The sequence below is a fragment of the Lytechinus variegatus genome, chromosome 3, assembly GCF_018143015.1.
Source record: "Lytechinus variegatus isolate NC3 chromosome 3, Lvar_3.0, whole genome shotgun sequence".
Classification (NCBI taxonomy): domain Eukaryota; kingdom Metazoa; phylum Echinodermata; class Echinoidea; order Temnopleuroida; family Toxopneustidae; genus Lytechinus; species Lytechinus variegatus.
Genome location: NC_054742.1, coordinates 67,127,246 through 67,148,938, shown reverse-complemented (window position 1 = coordinate 67,148,938; position 21,693 = coordinate 67,127,246). Strand labels below are relative to the sequence as shown.

The window sequence follows — 21,693 nt, the reverse complement described above, 5'->3', positions numbered from 1 at the left end:
AGAAATGCAAGCATGGACCTATTACTAGGTCCACGATGCAATTAAGAGAAATGGTAATTCCTTGATATTATGTTGGAGTCTGGCACAAAATAAAATTTTCGATTTAAGACGTTTTGGCCCTGCACTCGCTTCACTTTTTCGCAACTATTAAAAGACTTTCTCCATGTACGGACCCGTCAAAATTATTGAACAGGTTAATCTCTCTGGATGCCTAAAGACAATTTCATTTGAATTTAACACAATAAATCTAATTAATCACTGACTTTACGAACTATAAAACAATTATTTCATGTTGTGTATGATATATTATTTTCAACAAGCTAAAATTTAGTTTGAAACTATGAAACTTTTTCGACTGCCGGCATCATAGACCACCATCCAGGTCACAAAGGGGTTGGGGCGCACTAAAGTAAATGCCCTTCTCTTTAGAACCCGTGCCCTACATTCGATCCCCCCCACACACACACACACACACCCTCACACACACACACACCCATTTAAAAAATCACTATGCCTCAGCTGCTCACCGCATGGCAGTCTTTAAGTGACTTTGAGGGGAACTATTCTCACCTATTGTAATTAAAGCTTCTTATCATTATCTAGTCATGATAACATATCGAAATAAGAAGGCAGAGTAGGCTATTATTTGGTTACTTTTTTCACAGAAAAGAATCACCTTTGGGTTACCTCATTGCCCAATATAAAATACATAAGTGTTCGATCAACATGTGGAATCGACGATGAAAATTGTTTCAAAACACCAATGTGTGTGTGCAGGATCTAGAACTATTGACCTTCTAGATGTTATGTCCACTATGATAGTATACATGTTCACTCTAAAAACACTGAGCAAAATTTTACCCAATTTTGGGTAGAAAGGGAACATGCATGTTTGCTGGGTATTTTTTTACCCCATATTGGGCTATTTCAACGCAACATTGCGTAAAATTTACAAAATATTTGGTTATTATATTAACTTTTTACCCACCAACATGCATGCTCCGATTTTAACCCAATAAACATGATAAACCTTGGGTAAACCTTTTGTTTAGAGTGTAGTTGACCAAAATGTTGTCACGCCCATATCCTCGTTGTACCGTTTCTAATGCACTATGGGTTCAATATTATTATGTGATCTTCAATAAATTAAATAAAGTGTATTCCAATAGTAGCGACTGAATTCAATATTAATGTTATAATCCAAGATTAAGAGGCTCACAACCAAAACACGAAAACAGTTCAACCTAACACTAGAAAAGTTAAACACAATACTAGAAAAGTATGACCCGACATATCCAACACAACACACCCAAAAAATGTTCAACACCCGACACCAAAAAAGTTCAACAATGCCCTAGAAAAGTATACCCGGGACCAGAAAATTTAAACAAAATATTAGAAAAGGTCTACCCGTGAAGTCCAACACAATTACAAAACTATAATATCAACCCTTAATATAAATTCCAACACAATACCATAAACAAGATAAATGCCAACTACACTAAAAAGTTCTATCCGCCATTATGAAAGATCAACCCAACGCTCTCGAAGTTCAACACAACACCAGAAAAGTCCAACACAAAACCAGATTTGGTTACACCAAATAAAGTAAAAACCCCATATTTTGAGTCCGGCACAATCCTAAAAAGATTTACCCAAGTGAGCCAACACAACTAACACTGGAAAGTTTAATCCAACCCCATAAAGGCAAAACACAACATTAAAAAAGTTCAATATACTCATTCACTGTAATAATATTACTTTTTACTAAGTCTGTCATGGGAGCCAATCGAGCGCTAAGAATCACATTTTCATTACACGACAGTATTATAACGATTATTGGAATGTTAGCCCACGTTTTAAGTATTGCCAACTGGTTACATTTTTGGTAAAGCTATTAACTAAAGATGCTCCTTTTATCTCATTTTTTTGCACAGGTGCCTTTCTCATACCCTACTTCATCTCTCTGGTGTTATGTGGTGTTCCTATATTCTTTATGGAAGTATCTCTCGGCCAGCAGCTGCAGACCGGTGGTATCAGTGTGTGGGAAATATATCCTATTTTAAAAGGTAATTGATCTCTATGATGGTATTTTAAATGTTCTTCCTTTTCAGATATTCTATTCTGTCTATTTTGTTATTAGTATTACTATTCAGCAAGCCTCCACACTCACAAATTTATGATAGTCTCTATCGGACCACATTTGCAGGGATTGAAGCTAAATCCAGATCGGCTGTGGATATACAATGACAAGACGAACTCTGGATACTGATTTTCATCCTACAGATTTTATTCTGAAAACACTCTTAACCCTAATACTCCAGAGGGGGGGCATAGTGACTCTCCCTCCCCCCCCCCACCCCCGACACTTTTTGCGATAAATCTGCAACATTATTTTGAGGATTGCACTGCGTTTGGCGTTGTTTCATAACTATTTTCTTTCAAGTCTCGGGCAAATTTGAGACCAAAGAGGCATAGTTGTTCATAATTGTTCTGAATACTTGAAACTGATCACTATGTACTTGAGATTGGCATAAATTGCAATGATAATATTTACTAAAACTATTATGTTCACTAACTGCTTCATTTGAAGGTGTTGGTTTTGCTGGAGCTACCATCTCGGCCATCTTAAATACGTACTACATCGTCATCGTCGCCTGGTCCCTCCTCTACTTTTTCTACTCGTTCCGTTCAAAACTGGTGTGGGGCGACTGCGACAACTACTGGAACGATTTTTACTGTAACGATCCCGCTCTTCAGGAGAATTGTTCGGCTCCCACTGGCTATTTCTGCGCTGCCAACGGCACGTTCCTCAATAAGACATTAGGAGAATCACCAGCTCAACAGTTTTGGGAGTAAGCACATGAAACTCTGTTCCCAATTTACTACTTGTCTTTTTAAAGATTCGATATTTTCTTCCGGAAATGTCTCCTCTCCTTTCCATTTTCATCTACTTTGTCTGTTGCCTATTCTACAACTTCAACTTACAATCTAATTTTTCTTCATTCTCCCTCTTCTCCTCCCCTCACCATTTTTCTTCCCCCCCCCCCCCCCTTCTCCTTCTTTTTCATTCTCTGTTATCTAATGTATACCCATGGAATCAAATCTTCATAAATCATGATCAATCCAATATGTAAAATATATTCCTTTGGCGAAGACATAGACTTCACGGGTATATATTCTAACAAGTTGAACTCTCATCAACCCCCTTGAACAAGCTTTGAAGAAATGATGACATTAGAGACAAGCCGTCACGAAATCAATTATGAACAGGATCATGTCTTCCTCTGAAATTTCACTTTTCAAATGATAAATCGAATTAGGTGTAGGGTTTTGCATGATGCCAGATAGCTACTTGAAAAAATAGGGTGGATTTCGTTCACAAGTTTTCTGTAAATCGATATGACTGAGCATTCTAATTACCCATAATTCTCTTTTTTTGCACTATCCCTTCCACTGTACATTATATTTAAGCATTGAATTTCGATGCCGCATTGTTTGTAATACCAGACGTTTTTAATCAAGCCGCTGTGTATTGGTTTTCCGTTTCCATAGAAACCGAGTTTTAGGCATCAGTGATGGTATCGATAATATCGGAGGTCTCAGATGGGATCTTGTGGGATGTTTGGCGCTCGGATGGATTCTAACATATCTTTGCATTTGGAAAGGTGTTAAACAGACGGGAAAGGTATGGATGACATGAATTCTTGAAAATGGTTTTGATACTTTGTAATGGTACTGAATGTTGTGAATGCAATTTTGTTAGCGGTGATGAGGAGGAGTAAGAGGAGGAAGGGTGACGAAAATGACGATGATGATGATGATGATGATGATGATGATGATGATGATGATGTTGATGGTGATGGTGATGACAACGATGATAATGGTGGTGATGACGATGATGACAAATATGATGTTGATAACGACCATGATGATGATGTCGATGGTGTTAATGATAATTACTAATGACGATGACGAAGATGATAGCGACGCCGATGTTGATGATGATTGCAATGATAATGTCCATGGAGATGATGATGACGATAATAATATTTAACTGATAGTGATATCAGAAGGCGAGTAAATGATGGTATACCGGTAATGAATGTTATTGTAACGATAACTATGTTGGTGGTTCACGTTTATCATGCCGGCAACTTTGATCCTTTGAAATCGAGAAAACATTATTACAAAACAAAGCAAATCAAAAGAGTACATCTTATTCATCTTATCCATTTATTTTTACTCCCTTTTCTTCTGTTTCAGATTGTATACTTCACAGCTTTGATCCCTTACGTCATTTTGTTGGCTCTCTTGATCCGAGGTCTAACGTTACCCGGGTCTTCTGACGGTATCTATTACTACATTAACCCTGATTGGGAGCGTCTCAAAACACCAACAGTAAGTGTGTGAACGCGTTTTCATGAATTTGTTTTTTTAGTCAGATGAACCATCATGACCGTGGCCCGTATTCTGAAGTCAGGTTTAACTTAGACCATGGTCTAAGTCTGTGCTTAAATTATGGGAAGCCAAAAGTGTCCACATTTTTATTAAGTTATATGTTTCTTATGTTTACTGTGCTCTCTCCTAATTCATCAATGGTGAAGAAAAACATTTATTCATACTTCCTAGACAATTATGAATGATTTGCCGGAGAGCTAAATGAGCTGAAATATGATATCTCTACTGTTGGTGATTTATGTCACAGTTGGCTATCCATACTTATACCACAACTTTAAACCTGAGTTCAAGTTAAACCCGACTTCAGAATACGGGCCCGTGACTGCAAACTATGTCGCAGTCACACCAATGTACACCAATGTAGCCGACTCCAGACCGATACAAGCTATTTCGTTATGATATTTGTGTTATCAATGACATTTCATCGGTCTGTTTTGAGTCATTTGCGGTGATGTGACTGCGGCTTAAATGAAATACCAAGAGGCATAACGCACAAGGTACCCTTATGGGCGTTTCTGGACAGGGCTTACTTTCCACTTCAATTAGTTAGTTTATGGATATGTTAGTAATGGTATATAGTGCCCGCCCCCGTGTATAGTGAATGAATTTATTTGAAAGATGAAAATTGACCATATTCAAATTATTGATTTTAATTGTTTCCAATAATTTCAGATTTTTAAGTTTATTGTGTATACCTAAACATCATGTATTTCTTTTATCATTTCGGTAGGTTTGGATCGATGCGGCAACACAAATTTTCTTTTCATATGGCGTTGGAATAGGATCACTTATATCTCTTGGAAGTTACAACCCGATTAGGAATAATTCTGTAATGTAAGTATAGTTGTGTCAGCGATTAAAAAATCAGAGGTGCGGCATTAATCAACAGCTGCATGATAAAAGAAACAAGTGCTAGTACAATTATTTCATGCATATACACAGGGGCGGATCCATGATTTTTCGAAATGGGGGGCACATTTTCCCAGAGTAAAAATTTAAACAAAAATGAAGGGGATTTCGTCCACGACAAAATTGACAAGCAAAAAAAGGAGGGTTTAAAAAAAAATAAGGGATATTTCATCCGCAAAAAAATGGACAAGCAAAAAAAAGGTCTTCACTTTCAAAAGGGGGGCACACGTTTGTTTTAAAGGCATTTTTATATTTCAAATTTTAATTGTGCCTCTCAAAAGGGGGGCACGGGCCAGCTGTCCTAACCCCCCCCCCCCCCCGGATCCGCCAGTGCGCATACATTATTTTTTTTGTGTTGATTCATTGATCTGATGGTAGCGATGACGGGGAGGAGGAAGATAAAAACTATGTTTTTGTTGATGATTTTAATTTTGACTTTGTTGAGAATGTTGATGATGATGTTGATGATGGTAGTGATGATTCAATGGATGCTATGGTTTCGTTTTTCTTCTTGCCGTATATTCTATCAAATTATATTAGTTAATGTTTTGCTATGTGTCATTTTATAAGATATGGATGTGTTAGGGACAGTGAGTTGCTGGAACAAGTTTTAAAAAGATAATGAAAATTCATGTCATTTGTCCCTTCCTTTTGCAGTGATACTGTCATTGTAGGAATAGTGAATGCTGGAACAAGTTTGTTTGCCGGTTTTGTAATCTTCTCTATTCTTGGATACATGGCTTACGAGCAAGGGGTTGATGTATCAGAGGTTGTCGATGAAGGTGAGCAAAAATATCTTTATTGATAGGATTCATAAAATTAATCATATTTATTAATGATGATAATTACTACTGACACAAACATGTTGGTAACGGCTAGATGAGATAGATTAGTGGATGCAATTTTATTTTCGTCTTATCTTGCATTTGTCTATTTTCTAGTCTCATTTGATTGGTTCATCATTTCTGACTATACCATATTAAGATAATACTCACCCACACCTATCTTACTATTCATGTGGTCGCTTAAGTAATTTTCTCTAAAGTTTAATTTTTATCTTATCTGTTTATTTATTTACTTTTATATTATCTATTTTCAAACCTTTCTTTATTTTAAGTTAATTCATGCCATCGGTTTTTATTATTTATTGTTATCACTAGTTTTTTTAATGTGATAATAGTTCGTTTATCTTTTTTATTGATTTACTTATTTATTTATTTATGTACTAATTCATTCACTCAATCATTCATTCGTTGTATAAAAGTAATGATTTTTTATATTACCAGGGGAACGTTTCATGAAAGGACTTGTCAGATGTTATCCGACAGTTACCACAGTAATAGTGCTTCTAAGCCAATTAGAATCAAGAAAAGTCAGATCTGACAACTTGTCGGATGAAAATATTGAGCGTTTCATGAAAGCACTTGTTAGACGCTTTATCCGACAAGTCCTGTTTTATATACGACAGTTACCATAGTAACAGTACTTGTCAGTCAATTAAAAGCATGGAAAGTTGTGGGATCTGACAGCTGTCAGACAAGAAGTGTTGATGAAAGGCTCTCCAAGAATATACGTATAACGTGGAACTCGCCAATATCAGTAATTTTATAATTCTGTAATTTGCTCGTAGTTGCCAATAAATTTGACTTTGAATTTGGTGTATGTTTTTTTCCGTAGTCATACTTTTCTAATAGAATTAAAAGAGAAACCCGCTTTGAAGAACTTTATGATGTGCATGTTGAACAGAAAACAATAACAATTGGATAGGCTTTGCATGCTTTTTGTGTACCAATAATCATCCTTTTCTGTATAACTATAGATGTATAGTTGTGTTAAACTCTAATATTTTTGATCAAAGAGAACATGTCTGATGAGGATGCACGAGCTGACTTGGCATTTTCTCACAATTTTATTAAAATGATTTCATATTTATAATCACGTAATTAATATCACATGACATTTTTAGTACGACTAATTGCGTATTGTGAGCCCCTTCTGCAAATAGGTGGGCAAATAAAAAAGCGGTTCATATTTGTCCAAAGTTCATTTTGATTGCCTTGTGTCGAGAGGCAGTGACACAGCAGGTCTACCCCAGAAAATGTTGATTTAAATCAATAGAGAAAAATTAAACTAGCGTAAAGCTGAAAATTTCATCAAAATCGGATGTAATGTAAAATAAGAAAGTTATGTGACATTTTTAAAATTTCGCTTATATTTCACAAAACAGTGATATGCACATCTCAGTGACATGCAAATTGGACAGTCGATGATGTCCCCCACTCACTATTTCTTTTGTTTGTTATTGTTTGAATTATACAATATTTCATTTTTTACAGGACAATAAGGACAAACTTGACTGAACCATATAGTTTTAAACAATACTAATTTCCGCATGTTCAGGGAGGAATAAGCGTTGTTTCACTTGACAATATAAGGAGAAAAATAGAAAGTTTCATATTTCATAGAATAGAATTAAAAAAAACAGAAATAGTGAGTGGATGACGTCATCAGTCTCATAACTATTTTATTCTACATCTGATTTTGACGAAATTTTCAGTGTTTAATGCTTGTTGGATTTTTCTCTTTTTATTTTAATCAACTTTTTGTTGGGATGGACTTGTCCTTTAATCAAGGGCTCATGACACGAAGTTTAGCGATTGATTATATAGGTAATTTGTACGATTGGTTGCACATGGTGATATATGTACTCAATGGTAAACAAATCAGCCGTAAGATCAAGCAATGAGCTTTGTGTTAACGGGCCCAGGCATGGTAATATAAAAGTAACCATGGTGATAAAAACGGGTTATTCAGAATTGTGCAAAATGGTGAGGGTGTAAGTGAGGGAACGGAGCGAACGATACTATTAATTATTTTCATATTGCGCGTTTACGTAACCAATTTGATGATGAAACATAAGAGACTCAAGGATAAAGTGATCAGTCCGCCCCCCAAAAAAACATACGAATACACACACCCACATACACACACTCACACACATTTTGATGAACGTATAGCAACTACTTATCTCTTTTTCACTCTAAATATATTGATATGAGTGATTGCACCTTGACATATTATTTTAATGGAATCTCATTTCAAAATTGAATTACCATTTTAATCAAACACTGTGTCTTTTTTTATTGTAATTTCCGAGTCCCACAAGACATTTTTTGAAATATCCAAAGATAATATTTTTACCGATAGGAATACAAATTTCATTTCCAATTAAAAAATAATAATTTAGTAATGACTCTTTTTTTTAGATAAGATAGGCAGCAAGACTACTATCATTATATCTTACAGTATAAGTATTAAACCAAAATAGCATATTACAAAAGCACAAAAGATCAAACATTCACGTTTGCATTTCTTAATCTCGAAATGCATAAAAACATTTGATGTAAATCATTATATGCAATTATTCCTTTCTATATCGATGGATGCAACCATTAAAAATTCACTTTCCCAGATTATATTCATGAGAAAACGCTTCACTCAAACACTGCAATTAAGAGTTCAAATATACTCTACATTTATAAATACTTTTTCGTTTTCAGAGCGGTGGTTTAGTGTTTGAATGTAACGGACTTTGGTCCAATATACTTCGTTTGTTGACCTGTCATAAGCATGAGTTCGATTATTCAAACTCATAATTTTCATTGCAGTAATATAATGAAATTGGATTAACAAAAAGTATGTTTGTGTTCAAAGTTGTCAAGACGAAATAATCAGATGTTGACTTGATCAACATGACGTTTTGGTTATTTATATACGTGACATAAATTTCGCCGTTGTTCATTTCTTTTTTTCAAAGCTTTGACAAAATTTATGTTTATTAGTGGAAATTAAAAAAAAAACATTTATAGCAGTAAACATATCAGATGAGGGTATAGGGCTGAACATTCACATCGCCTTGATCGAGTGTGGAATTTTTATAAAAAATTCTTGATACACTCAAAATATAAAGTGCTTAAATTGGCACTGTGGGGAGCTCGTATGGTGACTGCACTCCCCGGTGTCGATTTTCAGCACTAAATAGGGTGCTAACAGCAGAGTCGTGGTTGCTGAAAAGGCGCTAGAAATCAGCGTAATGAATTTTCCATGCGGCTGCAACATACATGACATACCCTAAGACTTGCAACTAACATTTTGAGTTTTCATTGTGATTAAAGTACCTATTATTGATATTTTCGTATTTTGTTTCTATATCACCGCCCCCCCCCCCCCCCACTCTACCAGGGCCTGGTTTAACGTTTGTGGCCTACCCAACAGCTGTGTACTACATGCCCGGTGCCCCGGCGTGGGCCATCATTTTCTTCGCCATGTTGATCATGTTGGGTCTTGATAGTCAGGTGGGTTCTTCTGTTTGAGTTTCTTTCCAAAAACATCTTTATGTTAACAGGACGAAACCAGAAATCACGATGCTGGGAAAGAAAAATACTATATAAAAAGAAAAAAAAATAATATTAAAAAGATAAATGAAAAGATACCCCCATCCCCACCCCACCACTAGGCGGTGTACCATCATCACCTTTAAAGGGGTGGGGGCGCTGATCCCGGAGAGGCGCACCATTCATTGCAAATTTGTAATTATAGGATGGCATCTTAAACGTGGAAATCAAACGATACCGTAATGCATGAAGGTTTGATAAAGAGGGCTATATTTTTTTAGGTCTAGTCTTAAGATGACCTGCACCAGGATGCACCCGCCTCTACTTGAAAACATGATAATTTCTAGCTTTTTACGGAATTTGCTCACAATATACGGGCATCTCTTTAGTTGGTAATGCATTAGGGGGTAGCCTGGAGTTATTTGGTTTGAATATACGTAGATCAGTCGCTAAAGTTACCTTCATGATAGAATGCATCATTTTCCTAAAGAATCAGATAACATGCATGTTTCTTTCACATGATTATATTTTAATTGCTTTCGGAGACTATATTGTATAGAGTATATGGCCATGAAAATTGAACTTTTGCAGCAAGATAGATAACATCCATTTGATCCAATATCGTTATGATCTATCCAGTCCGTTTCACTGAACTTTTGAAGTATATATTCTTTTCTTTTTTTTTACTTTTTTGGGTAGACGAGTTATTGATCTGCCAGAAATCGGCTTATAATCGATCGATGTTTGTTTCAAGTGGATGTGTCAGACAAAAAGAATTAAGCATCATAGTCCATGTTCATTAAAGTTTTCAAGCTTGCTAATTTACAGGTTTTCCCTTTTTTTATTTTTTCGCTTCTTTTAAAACTACACTGACATATGAATTTTATATACATACTTAAAAACTTCATTATGCATACTCACAAAATTCTCACAGTTTTACTAAGTACGTGTGCGCTATATTAATTGCAGAGAACATGCTGTTTTAATGAAAACAGTTATTTATTTATAGTTTTAACGATAAGTATCAGTTTGAATAATTTTCTAACATCATTTTCACTGTAGATATAATTTTCTTGCAAGAAGTTCAATTTCCATGCGCGTTTCGGTGGGTCACACTACCTGATTTATGTTGATTGTAAATGCCCATTGCATTGTAAAACAAAATGATTGATGCGTCATTTCACTGTCATTTCGCAAGATACTGGCTTTCAAAAAATGAGATTCTGAAATTTCAAAAGAACTTCGCGTTTAACGGATTATTGTGGAGACAGCATCGGTACACAAATTGCAGAGATTTGAAATAAATCCAGGTATACTGTGGTCAGGGAACAATCGAATTCTGGATTTAGTTTTAATGCTAAAGATTCATTTTCGAATCTCAAGGGATTTAGATTCAAATCCCTCGAGATTTGAAAATATTTTTTCAGGATTAAAACTAAATCCAGAGTTCGATTGGTCCAATTTATCTTGATTCAGAGTATGGTATCGAATTCTGGATTTAGTTTTAATGCTGAACATTCATTTTCGAATCTCAAGGGATTTGAATTAAAATCCCTCAAGATTTGAAAATATTTTTTTAGGATTAAAACTAAATCCAGAGTTCGATTGGTCCAATTTATCCGAATTTATTAAAACCTTGCAATTCAGATTATGGTCTCGCATGTAAAATTACGCATCTATTGTAACGTGCAAAGGGCATACAGTGCATCATTTCACAATATTAGTTTCAAATTACTCATTAATCGCTGATCTTAAAGGCGCTGTCACACCTTGGCGTTTTAGACAGCGTATGCCCGACGTATGAGGAATTTGGCGAATACGCTGGCGTACGTCGAATACGTTACGGGTAAGTTTTGCATACGTTAAGAGTACGCTAAAACACGCTGGTATACGTCGTCATACGGCGAGGTCGTCGAAAAATTTTGTGCAAGCACAAAATTTTTCGACGTATGCCAGCGTATGGCTCATACGTCCCGCATACGCGGGTCATAAGTTGTAGGCAAGTTACGCGATCGTTGATACACGTTGACACACGTTACTCGTAAGTTACTCATAAGTCGATGTACGTCGAGATAATGTCCAGCGTACCCTAAAACTTACTTCTAACCTATGAGTAACGTGCTTTGAACGTATGTGTAACTTAACTCCAACGTATGGAGACGTATGAAGACGTGCTCGGACGACCACAAAACTTACTGAACGTGTTTATAACTTACAGCTACCGTATAATGGCGTATTGACAACGTTTATAGGAATTGGTATATAAAGGTGGGGTTCACAGGAGTTTTCTTCGGCATGGCGGTGGTGTTGATACGGTGATGTATCGTGCGGTATGATTTAAATAGTCGAGCGGCAGCCTTTTTATAGGCTACGACACGTGTTCGTCAGCGATACGCTGCCGCGCGCTATGCGTAAGTTAGGCTATCGTACACTCTTAAAACAAATCAGTCAAATTGACTAGACCAGTAGTCAGCTGGTAGCAACTGATATGGCAATCACTGATAATCACATTTCTGACATATATTCTAGTCAGAAATAACTCTCTTCTAGTAAAATATGACTAGAAAATAGTCAAATATGATTAGAATAACAGTTGCTCCCAGCTGACCCTATTAATCAGTCATTTTTGACTGATTTGTTTTTAGAGTGTAGGGCATAAGTTGTGTACGCCAGCAATACGCTAAGCATTCGTTGGAATACGTTTACTTGTAAGTTAACGAAGCGTTCGATATAAGTTACTAATACGTTATGTATACGTCCAACTCGTTATGAATACGCTAAGTATACGCCCAGAGTTGTAAAAAAAAAACAAAGTTCAGCGTATGCCGACGTTTTAGAGAAATTTTGATACGTCGGGCATACGCTGTCTAAAACGCCAAGGTGTGACAGCGCCTTAAGTAGGGATGCACAAGTTTGAAATTGTGTGATTAATTTTGATGTAGTTATATCAATGTGATCTCGGCGCATTTGTACTTTGTTTTGTGAAACGATGCACTGAATGGTAGTTATTATAAAAAAATTGATTCATAACGGGGAAAAGACAAGTTCCCGAATCAGAAAAGTATATACCTCTCTCGTTTCTTCCAAAAACGAGACTGGTGCCAAACAAAACCTCATAAGATTAAAACAAAAAATCGGAAGTAATACTGAAATGATGTTACTCAGACATTCGAGTGTATTGGCTAATGATTGGTAAGCTCTTGGGTAGGTTGGGAACGGGTCTTTTCCCGTTAGAATATATTACAAATGAACAAAGTACAATATGAAAGAAGCATACATGAGTATCTAACTTTATGAAAATTGATTTCGGAAATCAAACGAATAAATCCTTCATTTGTGATTTCTGGTTTTGTCACTATCATTTTTTTTTCTAAGATGTTCGCAGAGAATGGACAGGACTGTCTTCGTGTTTGTTTCGTTTAAACAATTATGCTCAGACATTATCGTAGAAGCGCATTCGAATTAAAAATGAAAAAAAAATCATCAACCAATCACGATAATATTCATCAGTGGCAGATTCAGGGGCAGGGTCTTGCCTCACCCGTGAAAGTCCTGCAAGTGTATTTACTTTGCAAATTAAAAAGAAGTCACTGGAATGATGATGACGTATCGGGTTTTTTTTGCTTTTTTTTTCAGGGGAAAATGTCGCTCTATTCCATTTTTCTGGTCGGCAGTGATTTTTCTTCTTTGCCCCTTGCCCCCCCCCCCCCCCATCATATAAGTATGGATCCGCCACTGATAACCACTGCCGATATATAACCACAAAATGAAAGTCAAATAAGTTTGGAAGACACCTCCGAGTCTCTGCGAACATTTTATTTTCTTGTATGTCTTGTATTTTACGTTAATTTTTAAAATTTTGTTTTGGAGGGTGGGTATATAGCCAAAATTCACTATTGAAAATTTAAGACAAACATTTTAATCATGAACTGTTTTATGTGCAGTATGATTGTACCTATTTAGATATTGGATGGCAATAAGCAACGAAAATAACTGGTTTATTATCAGAAGTATTTCTTTTCCTAAAACCTTTAAACAGGAACATGACAAAATCAGTTTTGACAAGTTTGGTTGTACACATAAAGCATTGATATTCAATTTGTGCATTGTCGATTACGAACTGCACAGTGTCAGATTAATTACCGTGAATTTTGATAAACGTCACGCATTATTTCATTTATAATTATGTTTCATTCTCGAGATGAATTAAAAGTGAATTTGGGTTTGATTTTGTTGGGTACTGACTTAATGTATATGATTATGTACATTTTTCTTCCCCCTTTTTTAGAACTCTATATCTAACCAATAACTGGCGCTGCGGTTTCGACATAGGAGGTGAACATGTGTAATGTTGGTGGTTATACTCAAGAAATAACACTAATATAGATTATTTTTATCGATTGTAATTACTAATGCTGTGTATTTTGTTATAATTTTAATGATAGAAATCGCAGATATAGAGTGTATTTGTGATTACATGCCGTAATTACGTTCCTGCAAAATCATTTTATTCACTTGCTACCAGACAGCTTTGCAATATTGTTCCTCGATGTCTACATTTTTTTATTCTTAAACTTCAATCTCTTTTCGTATTCTCCCCTTATCTGTCTGCCCCTCCCCCTTCTCTCTCTCTCTTTCTCTTTCACTCCTTCGCTCTCCCTTTCATTTCTTTTTTCTGCCTATATATTTCTCAGAGTCTCTGATTTACATGTGCATCTCCCCTTACTTTTAGATCATTATTCTCATAATTGATAAATAATTGAGTTCACCGATTTTAGCCAAGGTATATTTATCTCTCGTTCAGATTGAACATGCCAACCATTTTTCTTGCACATATTATGCATTGGAAACGATTGAGTGTGTATACGTATCGAAACGTTTATTTGGTTTAAAATTTGCTTGTAGAAGATCATTTAGAATCATCTTTACTGCTCATCTTGCAGTCTCTCGTAAATCTTCATTAAATGATGTTTCTCGACCAGTTTCTTCTTTCATCGATTTTGATTTTATATATCCCCTGATATTAAAATTTGACACAATTAGATTATTTAGAATATTTACTGTCCGTTATTATATTCATCTCCTGAATAAGGTATATTTTCTATTTTTGTAGACTTTTTTCAAATTGAATTCCAAAATATTTATTGAAACTATCTCTTGGAAATGCGAAGCCTGTGAAAGTTGAAAAGATATTTTCCAATTGCTTAACCTCTTTAAAGTCAATCTCTTCTTGGTTTTTTTTTTCTTTCATTTTTATCATGTAAAGCTCATTCTGGTAAAATTATGTGCATTTCGTCGTTCAAAAATATTTTAACATCGTCGCAGAAATTCACCGAATTAGTTTAGACTTGGAAATAAACATTCATCTCGCTTCCATGCTTTTTTCACCAGCACTTCATATCAGCCTTTATTCTTTTCCCTATTTTTTTTTACTAATTATGACTTCTTTTGTTTATTTCCTTCAATATTTATAGTTCTGTGTAGTGGAAGGACTTGCCACTTCTCTTATGGATGAGTTCCCAAACTACGGTCTTCGCAAGAACCGCTCCTTGTTTTTAGCCATCTTCTGTCTCGTCGATTTCGCTCTTGGTCTCCTTTGCGTAACAGAGGTAAAATTGATTGAATTTGGATTTTTTTCTTAGTAACTTGCTTCTTATGCTATCCTATTTCAAATAAAAAGTAATGGATTCCTTATCGTTTTCACCATGCCTGTCTCCAATATTGCTCGGACATTTTCTCTCCTTTTTGTATTTCTTCCTATTATTTTACTTTGATTGTCAAATTAATAGCGTGCCCTTTCACTACTACTACTAATTATAATAATAATTAGACTTATATCGCGCCAAATCCACTCTGCAGAGTGCTCAAGGCGCTTGTTCCAAAACAAATCAGGCAAATTCACGGGTTTAATACCTTTACTTTCTTATGATTTTCAGATTGATCACTGTGGTAGAAGACCCTTCCCCCTCCTATTTGGCTCTGAACACATACACACACATGACATTCGTTTTCACGCTCGCCATTTTTTTTTTTTAGAAAAACGATAGGAGAAAAAGAAATCCAACGTTCGCTGTGATACATAACCTGAGGAAAGATGAAGTCAGAAAGATAAATATGTCACAACTATTTTATTTTCTTAGGGAGGGATGTACTTCTTCCAGTTGATGGATAGCTATGGCGCGAGCGGTATATGCTTATTATGGGTCGCCTTCTGGGAATGTGCGTCAGTGTCATATGGCTACGGTCTCAAGAACTTCTACAACAGGATAAGCACGAGTATTGGCTTCACCCCTGGATGGTATTGGCCTCTGTCTTGGGCAGCTCTCACCCCGGCAGTCAGCATGGTAAGTATCCGATACCACCCCCCCCCCCCCTCCGCGTTTATTGGCCAGATGAGCGCGATGAGCTTTGCCTTGCGTCAGGGATGCGTCAGACCGTGCGACATCCACTATATAATTCCCAATAGTGTCTTCATAATAATATTGTTTTGAATCATATAGATGACATTGTGTATCTGTGGGGGGAGCAAGAATGATGAAATGTTCTGAATGTGTGTGAGAGAGCAAAGCAGCCGAGCAAAACGACCGAATTTATCACGATGGTGGTGTTATTGCATTTACAAATTGAAAATAAGAATTAAGTGCACACTTCAAATAAATTTTAATTGAAATGTACAATAATTCACTTTTCCCTGTCCCCTCACTGCGTTTATCCACAAGTATACAGTATGCACAGAGGGTCATTTCATTACGTCATTACAATGTGCACCATCGTATGCTTATGTTCCTTTTTTAGATCAACAGTTGAAATAGTCACCTGTCATTGCAATATGACTTTAGCCATGGTATATACAAAAGTGTCTTGCGTCATCATTCGATATCTCGTTCTAAATATATTTTCAAATCAATCTCAACATCTTGCTTATATTTCTTTTGGTACAAATGCTAGTAAAACAATAAATATGTCACCCGTTCTATCAAAACAAAAATGTATAGTCATATAAAGGCATGAATGGTCTCAACTCCCACCCCCCCCCCCAACCGTTTCGAGGAAAAAAAATCCTTAAAATTTGCCTAAAATTGAAGAATATGGTATATGACTGATGACTGATTTGTGATTAACATGTGAAAGAAATGTAATAATATCCAAATCCTTTGGAAGCGCATAGAGACATTATTCATAATTGTGATATGCGCTATACAAGAACTGTATATTATTATTATTATTGTTATTATTATTATTTTCTTTTTTCTCTCTCATCCGCAGGGTATCTTCTTATTCAGTCTTATCGACTATCAACCAGCTAAGTACGGTGAGGACTACTACTATCCCGTCTGGGGTGAGATTATCGGTTGGATGATGGCTATTGTCTCTATGCAGTGGGTTCCAATCTATGCCATTTATATCATCCTTACGACACCAGGTTCATTCAGAGAGGTAGGTCAAACAATCTCAATCAACCAAAGAAATATCTTCATTTTATTGTAGATATATTTCCATGTACCAACCACTTTTGCTGAATTTGCGTTAAAGTTTGGAATCGTCGAAAATTTTAATTGCAATATATTTCTAAATGCAAATAACATGATTTCCGAACCCCAATGCAAGTTTAAATTGTATTTGAAACATAACAATAAAACGTTGGACGTTTCTTTTTTTTACATTTTTCGTTCGAGGGAAATGTTCTGCTTTTCCGAGTAAAAAAATATTTCGTGTATTAAGAATGATAATAATCAACTCACATTATCCTAGGATTACATTAATTTTCAACGGTGCTGGATTTCAACATTGCTGAGTATAAAAAAAACGAAGATCAGAAAGTATTTTTTTCTCAACACGTAATGATTGTATTATAAATTCTTTCTTTTATTCGCCCCCACCAGCGATGTCGAATCGCCACGACACCCCGCATCGCTCTCCCCGAACCGGAAGACGACAACCAGACTGTATCAGTGGAAGGAAACGGCAGCGACGGGTCCGAATCAATCAAGAACAACGCAACAGCGCCACCAAACTACGACTCCGCAACGGCGTTAAATGGTGAAAAGAAACTTGATTACGAAAATGAAGGATTCACTCCGTTATAAAAATGACAAGGGATTATAATGAAAATGACACTGTTTGGTGCAATGCGAATTTCACATCGGGGCTTTTTTTTTAATCAACGTTGAGGATGAAATAGAAGCCCGATGAAACCTGTTGGCTTGCTCCGCCGCAGGTGAAGCGAAGGCGATTTGGTGTCAAGGTGAACAAGATTAATATCATCTTCCCAGAACGCTCTTCGTTTGGATTAACATGCAGTCTTCGCCCTATGGAATGATGGTATCGGAGCCTATTAGTAAATATAAATTTACAACTTCAAAGCCTTATTATACTGGCTCGATCATTCTTCCATTTTGTATCCCGCCATTTTGTTTCTAATTGTGTGAAGCGACTGTCCGATATTTTGTCCAGTCATCTGATAGTGGGGATCGATTCGAGGTTGTAATAATGATGAAAGTGAAATCATGATGATGTATTATGAATCGTCGATTTAAGAATGCCGAAGATGGTTGCGGCCCCTTATCTATCATAAGGCCTGCTATCACCTTTGCTAAACACTATTGCAGCATTTGCTTGCTCCACATGCAGTTTGAGCTTGGAACATTCGTTCTATCTAAAACCGCTTTTATTAATACAAATATGTCTATAGATGATTTCGGTGATTCAGTCACTAGTGTTACAATGATCCTGCTGATATTACATCTGCCTTTTTTTGGGGGGTTCACTTTTAGTTCTTTTTAATGCTTCCGCTCTGACGGGTGCCGAGGGCATAAATTGTTTTTTCTCTCTCTCTCTCCTTCTTTCGGCACCCTCTTCTTTTCCTCTTCTCTTTCTTTTTCTCCACCTTCTCCTTTGTTTCATTTATCCTTCCTGTCTTTTCTCTTTTTTTTCAATCTGCACAAAATTGTAATCTAATTTTCTTTTCATGTTTGTATAAGTATACCAGAAACTTTAACTTGCCTTTTTTAAGAAGAGATCATTTTAATCAGAATGGGAGTAATTCTTTTTTTTTTAGTGAATACTTTGTTTTCTACTTAGAAAGTTAATGAACGCAGCTGGTAGGTCAGGTATTTAATCTTCACTTAAAGCAGTTGATTTGCAATTTAAACAAGTCAATATTATATTTCTAATGGTGAAATGTGTTACGTGAAATCATATCGTGCTATATCATGCAGAAATGTTATTTTTCTCTCATAGTTATTATTTTATTTTTAAGAATTATTCCTCCAACACAAATTCGTTGAAAGTGGGATTTATTTTAATGTAATCTATTGCATCTAAAAGGTGGTCGTTTCAGTGTCTTAAATTCTTACTGCATTGGCTGCCGCTGTTTAGGGATTTTTTTTTTAATATAGAAAAAATGTATTTGTCATTTCATCTCAGGAAATATTTTGTCTCTTTTTTTTCTATCCCTCCCTCTCTCTATATATTCCTCTCTTTTATTGTAATCATAGTGTAAGGTTCTATAGTACAGATAAGAAAACTCTTTATTTTTGGAATTTGGATGAACTATATCATTAAAATGTATGCATATATGTATTATAGTGTACATAAAATAACATTGAATCCCTTGGTATACCACGGCTAGAATAAAAGTTGATACTTTATTGCAAATGTTTATGCTTGGATAAATTGGAATATGATAACATCGATTAGGTAAAATATTTCTTTTCTTTTTTTATTCAGAAATACGATTAATTTAGAAGTAAGCATAAATTTCAATCAGAGCATTCTGCTTACATCATCGCAGGAGCCTCTTTCACAACCAATTGTGAATATACTAGTTTTAGCTTTACCATTATGGTAGTTTTCAATGGAAAGCTTGATTTTATTTAGCTGACGGTCGAGCCCTTTAGCCATGGTAGTTGAAATGGCAGAAGTACTAAAATCGTAAAATATTTTTAATCGGGGTATACAGATTTGTATTACAGTTAATAAAAAATATTATTTTCTTCTCTTTGTTCTTTCTCAAATTAAGATATTTTTTAATGGTGTGCTGCGGTTCGGATGCATCTAAAATTATACGAATTTGATCTCTACCCAAAAAAATGCACTAAAAGTCGAGCAGAATTAAAAAAAAAATAACAATATTTTGTAAAATGAGTTTCCATTCAACGCGTAAAACGGTAAATTGTTTTCCTCTTCTCATCCAAAAGTTGTTCAAATGTCTTTGTTCTTACTGGATGATGTTTTCAAGTCTGATGATGGCCTTTTGGTGTTGGTGTTGGGCCATTTTTACAGCATTACACACAACTCAGAATGAAGCTGCTCCTGCGGCGAATCTAAGTTCAACGCTGTGATTCGGGTCAATGCTATATACTTAGATTTTGTATATAGGAGCTATCAAACTCAATTCAAATTGTGTTCCAATACCAACACATAACTTTGAAATCACCCTTTACAATTGTAACTAGTAACATCATGATTATTTCCGTGTAGTCTATGCAGCATCAAACTGTATTCTTACACTAAATATAAAAAAGGCTGCGTATGTGAAAACGTACTATAGTAGTTGTTTGGTGATATTCACTGCTAGTTTGTTATTCGATGATGTCACATTGGTTTGTCTTTTTTATTTTCTATCAATGCACAATTTCCCCTTTGCAAACAGTTGATCTGTGTTGGTACGAGTGTCTCATTGTGACGCAACCATTAGAACAACTCTGCAGTGCAGGTGTGTTTAATATTAAACTAGAAATCAATTCTTCCCTTGTTTAGGACTTAATGGCCTTTCTAAATTAGACATTTCCAGCGACTTTCATCCATGGTGATATAACAATCCCGATGAAATTTTTTAAGAGGGAAATATTACAGAACTGAAGAATCGCTCTCATACGTAGTGCGGTACAACATAAATCGCTAAATGATATCAATTCATTTTCATTTATTTTCCAATAACGGAGTAGACCAGAAATTTAATATAAAATATACAGCTGCATTCATTCTGGGGAATACTTCAATTGCAGATTAACTTGTGAACTATATATATTTTGCGTGTAACATTTATTTGCTCACTCGAACTTCAATCTTTTGTCTGTCTTCCTCCACATGTAACAGATGATTTAAGTATGATTATATTTCTTCCACTTCTCAGAGATATTTGTATATTGTGGAAGATAATAAAAGAGACGTTTCTTCATTAAGTTTTCACTAAGAAAGTGTGAAATAGTTATTTGTACGTGTTCTAAAAAAAATCATACATAATATAATAATAATATATAGCATTTATGAGGCGCCGATCTTTCTAGTTGCCTATTCAGTGGCGCACTATATATTGCCCCGGCTGAAGCTCCAGCTGCTAAAGGCGCTTGGTGCATTCAAGGAATTAATCCTGCCGGGTACCCATTCACCTCACCTGGGTCGAGTGCAGCACAGTGTGGATAAATTTCTTGCTGAAGGAAAACACACCATGGCTAGGATTCGAACCACGACCCTCTGTTTGAAAGGCGAGAGTCAGAACCATTAGACCACGACGCGCCCACATACCAAGTCACATAAAATTTTATCCCCACCCCCCCCCCCTTCTCGGATCTCTTCTTTCCCTCTCTCCCTCCTTTTTTCTCTTTCTCGCATATTCTGAAATCTTCATGATGCACTTCCGATCCTATCCTCTTTTACCAAAAGTCCACACAGTAATTATCACATTATCAGGGCTCCCACAGAAATTCGAAAACTGAATTCCAATGACTTTTCCAAGACTAAATTGCTGCTTTCCATGACTTCCCGTGACGTCCCGGGAGTGTCACAAAACTGGGGAAAATGGAAATTATGAACATCAATTATAAAAGCAGAGCATAAGATTTGCGAGACACGACAACCTGTAAAACTGCCACAGCCACGAGGTAAATGCAATTCCATGACTTTTTCATGACTTTTCACACATTTT

The 21,693-nt window shown here is 35.8% G+C and overlaps 1 protein-coding gene across 1 annotated transcript in view; it reads left to right on the top strand.

Annotated features, from left to right (window-relative positions):
* LOC121411746 (sodium- and chloride-dependent GABA transporter 1-like) overlaps window positions 1-20,950 on the top strand; it is a 34,786-nt gene extending 13,836 nt beyond the window's left edge. The window contains exons 2-12 of the mRNA XM_041604583.1: window positions 1,938-2,069; window positions 2,594-2,855; window positions 3,556-3,688; window positions 4,267-4,401; window positions 5,192-5,295; window positions 6,028-6,152; window positions 9,613-9,725; window positions 15,239-15,373; window positions 15,905-16,108; window positions 17,031-17,201; window positions 17,648-20,950. Of these exons, the coding sequence (XP_041460517.1) occupies window positions 1,938-2,069; window positions 2,594-2,855; window positions 3,556-3,688; window positions 4,267-4,401; window positions 5,192-5,295; window positions 6,028-6,152; window positions 9,613-9,725; window positions 15,239-15,373; window positions 15,905-16,108; window positions 17,031-17,201; window positions 17,648-17,851 (1,718 nt within the window). The 3' untranslated portion in view covers window positions 17,852-20,950. The remainder of the gene's footprint in view (window positions 1-1,937; window positions 2,070-2,593; window positions 2,856-3,555; window positions 3,689-4,266; window positions 4,402-5,191; window positions 5,296-6,027; window positions 6,153-9,612; window positions 9,726-15,238; window positions 15,374-15,904; window positions 16,109-17,030; window positions 17,202-17,647) is intronic.
* Window positions 20,951-21,693: the final 743 nt, after the last annotated feature.